The sequence below is a fragment of the Doryrhamphus excisus genome, chromosome 13 (genome assembly GCF_030265055.1).
Source record: "Doryrhamphus excisus isolate RoL2022-K1 chromosome 13, RoL_Dexc_1.0, whole genome shotgun sequence".
NCBI lineage: Eukaryota > Metazoa > Chordata > Actinopteri > Syngnathiformes > Syngnathidae > Doryrhamphus > Doryrhamphus excisus.
Window position 1 is genome coordinate 19,744,914 of NC_080478.1, and position 11,533 is coordinate 19,756,446.

At 36.5% G+C, this 11,533-nt stretch overlaps 1 protein-coding gene across 2 annotated transcripts in view; it reads right to left on the reverse strand.

The window, feature by feature from the left end:
- Window positions 1-2,016: 2,016 nt before the first annotated feature.
- Window positions 2,017-11,533, reverse strand: part of LOC131140128 (uncharacterized) — a 36,187-nt gene continuing 26,670 nt past the window's right edge. For both annotated transcript variants that reach the window (XM_058090282.1, XM_058090281.1), the window contains 2 exons: window positions 9,684-10,487; window positions 2,017-5,208 (listed from right to left, as the gene is read on the reverse strand). In XM_058090282.1, the coding sequence (XP_057946265.1) occupies window positions 4,677-5,208; window positions 9,684-10,487 (1,336 nt within the window). In that variant the 3' untranslated portion in view covers window positions 2,017-4,676. The remainder of the gene's footprint in view (window positions 5,209-9,683; window positions 10,488-11,533) is intronic.

An 11,533-nucleotide genomic window follows, 5' to 3' on the forward strand; every position in this document is an offset into this window, starting at 1 on the left:
GGTTCATCGGAGGAGTAGCTAGCTAGCTAGTTAGCTAGTTAGTTAGCCTAGCTACGATGGCTGCAGACAAATCCTATTAAATGTATGTCAGACCCCAACGGGCTTCCTCGGCTTCAAACACCAGCAGCCTCCGCTGGTAAATAAAAGTCGATGAAATGGAATCTTTGCTGCTGGGTAAAAGTAAAGGACGGCAGTAGAGGAATCGTACTCGTGCTAAGGGTTACATTTCAAATCATGCTAAGTTTGTCACATTAGTGGTTTGTTTTCATGAAATTATTAATGACATAGGATGGGCTCAGACTGCTGGCTTGCTTTTTAGAGATGACATATTTGGATCTTTGAGGGGAGCCGGATCTTGGTGAGTAGTTCCTTTCAAAGAGCCGTTCAAAAAAATGGCTCATTTGGGTCATTTTTATATTTATTACGTTTTAAGAAGGGCTGTATGGTGGATGAGTGGTTAGCGCACAGGCCTCACAGCTAGGAGACCACGGTTCAATTCCACCCTCGATACTCTGGTTTCCTCCCACATTCCAAAAACATGCTAGGTTATTATTGTACAGATAGGCTGCACGGTGGTCGAGTGGTTAGCATGTAGGCCTCACAGCTAGGAGACCCGAGTTCAATTCCACTCTCGGCCTGTGTGGAGTTTTAATGTTCTCCCCGTGTATGCGTGGGTTTCCTCCCACATTCCAAAAACATGCTAGGTTAATTAGCGACTCCAAATTGTCCATAGGTATGAATGTGAGTGTGAATGGTTGTTTGTCTATATGTGCCCTGTGATTGGCTGGCCACCAGTCCAGGGTGTACCCCGCCTCTCGCCCCAAGAAGACAGCTGGTGACGACCCTCGTGAGGATAAGCGGTAGAAAATGAATGAACATGATTCCAACAGTAAAATATGGTGGTGGTAGTGTGATGGTCTGGGACTGTTTTGCTGCATCAGGACCTGGAAGACTCACTGTGATAAATGGAACAAATAAATATGAGCTGCACGGTGGACAAGTGATCTCCCCGTGCATGTGTGGGTTTTTTTCCGGGTACTCCGGTTTCCTCCCACATTCCAAAAACATGCTAGGTTAATTAGCCACTCCAAATTGTCCATAGGTATGAATGTGAGTGTGAATGGTTGTTTGTCTATATGTGCCCTGTGATTGGCTGGCCACCAGTCCAGGGTGGACCCCGCCTCTCCCTCCAAGAAGACAGCTGGGATAGGCTCCAGCACCCCCCTCTTGAGGAGAAGCGGTACAAAATGAATGAATGAAAGTTTTAAGAAGAGAGAGAGAGAGAGAACGGTTCCCAGCTGTGACTCGGTTCCCATCATTCATTTTAATGAGCCGTTCAAACCGTTTGAACCGGTTCGTTTGTGAACTTTTGACATTTTTCCCATTTAAATGACCGACCTTCTTCCGGTTACGTTGTTGTGTCTGTATACTGAAACAAGCGTTGCGTAGCGGTTAGCATAGCGGTTAGCATAGGTGGTTAGCATAGCAGTTAGCATAGCCATTAGCATAGGTGGTTAGCATAGCCGTTAGCATTGCCGTTAGCATATCCGTTAGTATAGCGGTTAGCATATCCGTTAGCATAGCCGTTAGCCTAGCGGTTAGCATAGCCGTTAGCATAGGTGGTTAGCATAGCAGTTAGCATAGCCGTTAGCATAGGTGGTTAGCATAGCCGTTAGCATAGCGGTTAGCATAGCAGTTAGCATAGCCGTTAGCATAGGTGGTTAGCATAGCCGTTAGCATAGGTGGTTAGCATAGCCGTTAGCATAACCGTTAGCATAGGTGGTTAGCATAGCCGTTAGCATAGCGGTTAGCATAGGTGGTTAGCATAGCAGTTAGCATAGCCGTTAGCATAGCGGTTAGCATATCCGTTAGCATAGACGTTAGCATTGCAGTTAGCATAGGCGGTTAGCATAGCAGTTAGCATAGCGGTTAGCATAGCAAATGCAACCAGGCTACAGTCAGCGGTACATTGTTGTCAGATTTTTTTTCGCTTCCAAACTTCCCACTCATCCAAAGGAGAGCAAACAACATTGAAATTTATTTCATAGATTTTAAAATTAGCAACACTCTTCATGTTGTTACATTAATGTCAAAGATATGGCGGCCGGGCAGAGTAAACATTCAAACGCTCCGAACCCAGAAAGGATCCAAACCCAAAACCACAAAACACTAGGAAATAAATCCAAATTATACACAAATGCAGAAGAAAAATGTTCATATCTGGCAACATTATTCATCCACATTGCTTATTACGTGATGCGAGAATTTATCGAATCTGTTTTATGGAGGTTATGAGTTTTGTTTTTTTGGATCATTTCTGTGTTTCCGTCTCCCACCGTAGAAAGGCAAATACTGATCACATAGAATAATAATCTTTAAAATGATAATAATTATAGCAATCTCTGGTTAAAAAATACCATCATTTTAAGACAAACATTGTCCATCATTTCAGACATGATCTCGTTCAATACCTCTGATACTTATCGCCATAAAACTGCATTCATAATTACTTACATACATACGAAAATTAAACTTAGCGTAAAGTATTATTACACATATCGCTCAGGAAACACGTCTCACGTAGAATATAGCATGGATTTGTAAGCATATTGCTGAATGGTTATTACATTCACAATTTTTTTTGATAAATAAAAACATTGTGTTCATAAATCCTTCCGTGTCTGCATATTTTTTTTTTTTTTTTTTTAACGCATACCGTCTAGAAAACCCACAAAAAACGCACCGCTCACACACTCTTAATACGCTTGTCGTGTTAAATGCGCCTATAAAATACAGTCATGTTCTAAAGGAGTACTTTTTTAGTAAAATACATCCATATATATATATATATATATATATATGAAATAAAAAGGCCTGAGTCACGTTCCATTTTTAGATATCGGCCTCCTTTTGATCGCCCTTCAACTGGCTAATATCGACTTTTTATATTTCTAATATGGTTTTAAACTGGATCCTTGTTATGCGTATTATAGTCCCATACAGTACAAGAAAGTACAGAGTATAAAGAGAATATGTAAAAATGTATACAATCCACCAAACCCTGTTATGGTTCTAAAAGTCAAACTCTACCATTGGCTGTATTTTCCTCGTCATCTCAACCTGAGTCTTTTATCGTCTCGTCGCCGTCGCACTCGCACTCGTCATTGCACTTACCGAAAAAAGAAACATCGTAAACCAGGGGTGTCCAAAGTGCGGCCCGTTTTTGCTAAATTTTTGGGCATTTTTCATTGGCTCTTTGTATATGGATACAAGGATGATACAAGAGTCTTGAACCAGTCATGATGTGCTATATATATATATATCACTATATTGACACTTACTATGGTACCCATTATGGCATTGGATGCTCATATCACCGAGTACTTTGGTACGAGGTACATTATTAAAAAAAAAAATTAAAAAATTAAAAAAAACTTAAACTGTATTATGGAAAACAGGAAGTGAACAAATGTAACAGTTACTGATTGTAAAAGTACCAGATGGAGGGGTAGGATTTAATAAGCTTTGCTTCTTCCTACTCCTTTTGGACATGTGGAACTGGGAACTGATTATGGGATGCATTCAATTGTAATCTGATGCATGTTCAAATGAAATTAAAACATAAAAAAAATGTAATAAAAAAACAAATGCATTTTTAATTTTTAAATGTTTAATGTAAAAAAAAATTTTAATTAAAAAATTTAAACATTTAAATTAAAAAAAGTAAACTAGGAAACTTGGAAAGCAGGAAGTGAACAAATGTAACAGTTAGTGATTGTAAAAGTACCAGATGGAGGGGTAGGATTTAATAAGCTTTGCTTCTTCCTACTCCTTTTGGACATGTGGAACTGGGAACTGATTATGGGATGCATTCAATTGTAATCTGATACATGTTCAAATGAAATTAAAACATTAAAAAAAAATTAATTAAAAAAACAAATTTTTGAATTTCAATTTTTAAATGTTTAATTTAAAACAATTTTTTATTAAAAAATGTAAAATTTAAATTAAATTTAAAAAATTAAATTTAAAAAATCAACTATATTAGGAAAGCAGGAAGTGAACAAATGTAACAGTTAGTGATTGTAAAAGTACCAGATGGAGGGGTAGGATTTAATAAGCTTTGCTTCTTCCTACTCCTTTTGGACATGTGGAACTGGGAACTGATTATGGGATGCATTCAATTGTAATCTGATGCATGTTCAAATGAAATTAAACCATTAAAAAAATTAAAATAATTAAAAAGAATTAAAAAAAAATAAAAACTTTTTTTTTTTAAATAAAAAAAAATAGTTTTGTGCATTAAAAAAACAAGAACTCGAAACTGGTGTCTTGAAAACCGAGGTACACACTAAAACTGATGATTGTGGCGTTGTACCGTTTGTCACATACATAAACGTATATAAAACCAAGCTCTGACGCGGAGGTTCTCCTGAAAACATCTAAGCATTTCTTGACCTCCACCGGACGTTTGGACACCCCTGATGTTTGGTCATGTACAAATCACATTTTTTTTATGTAGCTTTATGTAGCAATAATGGAATAAGCTAGGTACAATATTAATAACATTCATGTTCATGTAAATATGATCGTTCAAGTCGTTAGAGAAACTCTACCTTTTTGGAACCGACTCAGCTTCGGCGTTGAAAAGCTCCATCCCGAAAAAGTGCTAGGTACTAGCCCGATGAGGACGAGGATGAGGAAGATGATGAAGGTGATGAGCACAATGGCGGGGGCGCGTACTCGCCGCCTCCACCAAATTCGGTTATCCTCGCCAACGATGTCACTTCCTTCTCCTTCCTGCTTCCCGTGCAGACTGACCTCTGGGCTGGTTTGAACTGCCATGTGACCTTCTTGGTCGAGGACGAGAGCTCGCTCGGGTTTGATGCCGTCTCAGGCTGATTGGCCGATGTTGTCGTCGCGTGGGACGACTCGCCGGTAGCCGTCGTCGTGGCTTTGCTGTCGCTTTGGTCTTGATCGGCGAACGGCTCATCCGGGGCGTTATGATCTGCGGTATCTCCAAAGGAGTCCCAACGCCGTTTGGGTCGCGCCGCCCCGGCGGCTTTGGGCCCGGCAGCGGCGACTCTGAAGGGGCGACAGGGATCCGAGTCAGACAGGTCTGAATCCCAGTCGCTGTCTCCTGCCACTGAAGGACAACCCAGTACTGACTCGTCAACGGGACCAGAGTCTGAGTCAGAGTCTGACTCCCTAAAAAAAGATAAGATAAATCAAACAAACCTTTGACTTTTCAGTTCAGTTCAGTTCAAACTTCCCTTAAAGTCCCTTAAAATTATTCATGTCATTTGCTATGACAATATACAGGATGTTGGAATGCTGGAACCTATCCCAACTATAACTAACTACCTAACTGTCCCAACCATCCCAACTATACCAACTTGCCAACCAAAAATCGGTTTCAGATTTGATGGATTATATTATATAATTATTATATATATATATATTATATAATAACAAATTATTATTATCATTAAGATTCATGAATAATAATAATAATAATAATGATAATAATAATAATAATAATAATAATAATAATAATAATAATAATAATAATTTAACAACAAATTAACAATAATAATAACAAATTATTGTTATTAAGATTCATGAATAATAATAATAATAATATAAAAACAAATTAATAATAATAATTACAAATTATTATTATTATTATTATTATGATTCATGAATAATAATAATAATAATAATTTAACAACAAATTAACAATAATAATAACAAATTATTATTATTAAGATTCATGAATAATAATAATAATAATAATAATAATTTAACAACAAATTAACAATAATAATAACAAATTATTGTTATTAATATTCATGAATAATAATAATAATAATAATATAAAAACAAAGTAATAATAATATTACAAATTATTATTATTATTAAGATTCATGAATAATAATAATAATAATAATAATTTAACAACAAATTAACAATAATAATAACAAATTATTATTATTAAGATTCATTAATAATAATAATAATAATAATGTAAAAACAAATTAATAATAACAACAAATTATTATTATTATTATTAAGATTCATTAATAATAATAATAATAATAATAATAATAATAATAATAATAATAATAATAATAATAATAATAATAATAATAATAATAATAATAATAATAATAATAATAATAATAATAATAATAATAATAATAATAATAATAATAATAATAATAATAATAATAATAACCACTCGATCATCATGCAGCCAAAACTAGATTCAATTCTGTATTATTTTTTACTGAAAAACTTTGTTTTCGGGTTGCTCAGGCCTCACAGCTAGGAGACCCGAGTTCGATTCCACCCTCGGCCATCTCTGTGTGGAGTTTGCATGTTCTCCCCGTGCATGCGTGGGTTTTCTCCGGGTACTCCGGTTTCCTCCCACATTCCAAAAACATGCTAGGTTAATTAGCCACTCCAAATTGTCCATAGGTATGAATGTGAGTGTGAATGGTTGTTTGTCTATATGTGCCCTGTGATTGGCTGGCCACCAGTCCAGGGTGTACCCCGCCTCTCGCCCCAAGAAGACAGCTGGGATAGGCTCCAGCACGGTAGAATAAAGAATAAACGTATTTTCTAAAAATGTTTCCTCATCACTTAAGCAAACATGAACCCTCTGAGTTCCAGCGAGGTAAAGAAAGCCGTTCTTGATCTGCGGTTGCCATGGTGAATCCTAGTATCCGTGCTTTTATTGTGGTCGTGCACACGCTTCACTCTGAGTCAACATACTCGGGATTGATTGAACTAACTCACATCAGCTGTGTTTCCATTCTCGGGGGGGTCGATAATATTTACTGCATCTCCTACCCGAGATACCACCCACACGTTCATTCACTCACTTTCTACTCTTCATCCTGTTCACCGGCAAATCCAAAGTGTCCAATTGATCTACTTCTTCCCTGAGATCATATTTCTCCTCTCTTGTAGAGAAGTATTGGATGACATTTTTAGCTAATTGCTTATTTTTAGCCTTATATAAGAAATAAGAAGTTAGTATGTTCTCTGTAGGCGGCATTATGAATTATCCTTACTGGCCTTTTTTGGAGTACATTTTCTTTTTATCTTTAATTTTTTTTTATCTTTTCATATTCCAGGTATTCCTCAAAAAACATGTTTTTGATATCATGCCATTCACATTTTTAACTTACCTTTTATACATTTTAAGAAATTTTAGTTTTTGTGTTACTACCCCAACCTTCCATAAGTGGGTCAAAAATGACCCGGTCAGGTTGTTTTCTTGAAATATCTTTGTAATGAAATTTTTTATAATTTCATATTCCGGGTATTCCTCAAAAAACATGTTTTTGATATCATGCCATTCACATTTTTAACTCACCTTTTATAAATTTTAAGAAATTTTAGTTTTTGTGTTACTACCCCAACCTTCCATAAGTGGGTCAAAAATGACCCGGTCAGGTTGTTTTCTTGAAATATCTTTGTAATGAAATTTTTTTATCATTTCATATTCCAGGTATTCCTCAAAAAACATATTTTTGATATTATGCCATTCATATTTTTAGCCTACCTTTTTATACATTTTAAGAAATTTTAGTTTTTGTGTTACTACCCCAACCTTCCATAAGTGGGTCAAAAATGACCCGGTCAGGTTGTTTTCTTGAAATATCTTTGTAATGAATTTTTTTTATCATTTCATATTCCAGGTATTCCTCAAAAAATATGTTTTTGATATCATGCCATTCACATTTTTAACTTAACTTTTATACATTTTAAGAAATTTTAGTTTTTGTGTTACTACCCCAACCTTCCATAAGTGGGTCAAAAATGACCCGGTCAGGTTGTTTTCTTGAAATATCTTTGTAATGAATTTTTTTTTAATCATTTCATATTCCAGGTATTCCTCAAAAATCGTATCTTTGATATCATGCCATTGACATTTTTAACTTACCTTTATGCAACACACAATGGATCCTCCCATTTTCTATTGTTGTACGGGGTCATTTTCTTTTTCAAAGATGTAAAAAAGTGAAAAATGAAGATGTTTCTAACATGAAATGATTCTTGTGTGGTCCTAAATATAATACTAAATATCATACAAGTGATTATTCCTAACCAAAATGGCAAAATTGTCATAAAAAGGCATTGATTCTAGTATGGGTGATTTTTGACCCCCTTATGGAAGAGTGTAGGGTCCAGTCACTCGTGCATCTAAGGGTTAAGGATTAAAGAAGACAATAAAATTTGTTGCGTCATGTCAATGTCACATGGTTTGGCGTGGCCAATTATTAGTACAAAAATATTGAAAAACAAGTCATTAATTTACATGACCTTAGCCTTGCAGCCATGGATTCTTCGAGTCCGACATGACTCGGATATGAAAAAAGTTATCCTCCCATTATGTGTGGAAGCGGTACATTTTTAGCTTGTTTCTTTGTCTTCCTGTGTCATTCAATTTTAAACCTCTTCTTATGTTTAGAATTAATCCTCCCATTCTGTGTGGAAGTGGTACATTTTTGGCTTGTTTCTTTGTCTTCCTATTCTTATGTTTAGAATGAATCCTCCCATTATGTGTGGAAGTGGTACATTTTTTAGCTTGTTACTTTGTCTTCCTTTCCGATTCAATTTCAAACCTATTCTTATGTTTAGAATTAATCCTCCCATTATGTGTGGAAGTGGTACATTTTTGGCTTGTTACTTTGTCTTCCTTTCCGATTCAATTTCAAACCTATTCTTATGTTTAGAATTAATCCTCCCATTATGTGTGGAAGTGGTACATTTTTTAGCATGTTACTTTGTCTTCCTTTCCGATTCAATTTCAAACCTATTCTTATGTTTAGAATGAATCCTCCCATTATGTGTGGAAGTGGTACATTTTTGGCTTGCTTCTTTGTCTTCCTATCCTTGTGTTTAGAATTAATCCTCCCATTATGTGTGGAAGTGGTACATTTTTGGCTTGTTTCTTTGTCTTCCTATTCTTATGTTTAGAATTAATCCTCCCATTATGTGTGGAAGTGGTACATTTTTGGCTTGTTTCTTTGTCTTCCTATTCTTATGTTTAGAATTAATCCTCCCATTATGTGTGGAAGTGGTACATTTTTGGCTTGTTTCTTTGTCTTCCTATTCTTATGTTTAGAATTAATCCTCCCATTATGTGTGGAAGTGGTACATTTTTTGGCTTGTTTCTTTGTCTTCCTATTCTTATGTTTAGAATTAATCCTCCCATTATGTGTGGAAGTGGTACATTTTTGGCTTGTTTCTTTGTCTTCCTATTCTTATGTTTAGAATTAATCCTCCCATTATGTGTGGAAGTGGTACATTTTTGGCTTGTTTCTTTGTCTTCCTATTCTTATGTTTAGAATTAATCCTCCCATTATGTGTGGAAGTGGTACATTTTTGGCTTGTTTCTTTGTCTTCCTATTCTTATGTTTAGAATTAATCCTCACATTATGTGTGGAAGTGGTACATTTTTTGGCTTGTTTCTTTGTCTTCCTATTCTTATGTTTAGAATTAATCCTCCCATTATGTGTGGAAGTGGTACATTTTTGGCTTGTTACTTTGTCTTCCTATTCTTATGTTTAGAATTAATCCTCCCATTATGTGTGGAAGTGGTACATTTTTGGCTTGTTTCTTTGTCTTCCTGGATGGATGGCGTTGTGCTGTAAAGGTAAGGAACATACCTTCCGCTGTACGACGTCGATCCTTCAGGCCCCAAGAGGAGGCAGGCTGGAGCAGCTAGGTAGACGAAGCTGTCCGTGCACAAGAAGTCTCCCTCCTCCGGTTTATGGGGGACAAAGTGAGACGGCCTGGCATCCGGTTCCATGTGTGATTTCCTCTTGTCAAAGTGTTGGTGCACGTTCTCTTGTTTGATGTCACGGGTGGCAAAATCCGTAACCATGGGGATCTCGCCAGGGGGTCCGGCGGACACGGCAAGGTAAACGAAGCTATCCGGTTGGACGTATGGATCGATGTCGCCACAGTCCAGTCCTGAGCTTCGAATCGGTTTATGATACGGATCGATAACATGCTTGACGTGCTGCTTCAACGGGGACGCGGGAAGAAGGGGGTCAGTCGCCATGACGGTAACTTTTCTGCTCGGTCGCGTTGCTTCATTTAGATTTGTGTCATAAATTGAAACCACTTCTCCTGTCTTGTCGTCCCTCCATCCATTCCCATCACTCTCTTCCGTGCCACAAGCATCCTCTTCAATTTGACTATTCCCGTCGACGTCATCGCGCGGGGAGGCGTCGAGGAGCGAGGGGTAGCACCACTGGAGGTCAGCACTCTCCTCCCTGCCCCATTCTTTTAAACTTCCGTCGTCCTTATCCAGTGACGTGCTGCTGCTACCGAGGTCGGAGCCGCTGATTGGCTGGTCGCTGTCAGACCCGCCTTCCTCCTGGCTCTGATTGGACGACAGGAAAATGCCGCTGGAGTCAGATTCCAGAGTTAGGTTGGAGTCTGGAGAGCTGTCCTCTTTATACGGGCTGGAAGAAAGATAGCATCGCTTACCGTCACGGTGACATTACATCTGGCCTACATTTCTGGGTGGAGGACTAGAAATTGCTTTTGTCCGCAATACCGCCGCGCCATTTGTTGCTTTGGTGAAGACAGGAATTGAGTGGATTTACTAGCTAATCATGTATATTACTGTATGTCAGTTGACTTGTCCGTCAGAAGCAACCGAGGGTGTCCAAACTTTTACCATATTCAGAAAAATTTTGATAATTTTGATTTGGCCATTTTGATACGTTGTAACGGTAATGGTTTAATTCCATTTGAACATCAGATTCATTGATTGTAATTCATCAGATTACAATTGAATGCATCCCATAATCAGTTCCCAGTTCCACATGTCCAAAAGGAGTAGGAAGAAGCAAAGCTTATTAAATCCTACCCCTCCATCTGGTACTTTTACAATCAGTAACTGTTACATTTGTTCACTTCCTGCTTTCTGAATATAATTTAAGTTTTTTTTCATTATTTTTTTTAATTTAAAATTTTTTAAAAAAATTTTTTCATGGTTTTATTTCATTTGAACATGCATCAGATTACAATTGAGTGCATCCCATAATCAGTTCCCAGTTCCACATGTCCAAAAGGAGTAGGAAGAAGCAAAGCTTATTAAATCCTACCCCTCCATCTGGTACTTTTACAATCACTAACTGTTACATTTGTTCACTTCCTGCTTTCCTAATATAGTTTAAGTTATTTTTATTTTATTTTTTTAATTTTATAAAAAAAAATGTTTTTAATTTTTTTGTAATTAAATTTTTTTTTAATGGTTTAATTTTTTTTGAACATGCATCAGATTACAATTGAATGCATCACATAATCAGTTCCCAGTTCCACATGTCCAAAAGGAGTAGGAAGAAGCAAAGCTTATTAAATCCTACCCCTCCATCTGGTACTTTTACAATCACTAACTGTTACATTTGTTCACTTCCTGCTTTTTTAATTTTTAATTTTTAATTTTTAATTTTTAATTTTGTGTTTTGTGTTTTGTGTTTTGTGTTTTGTGTTTTTTAGTTTT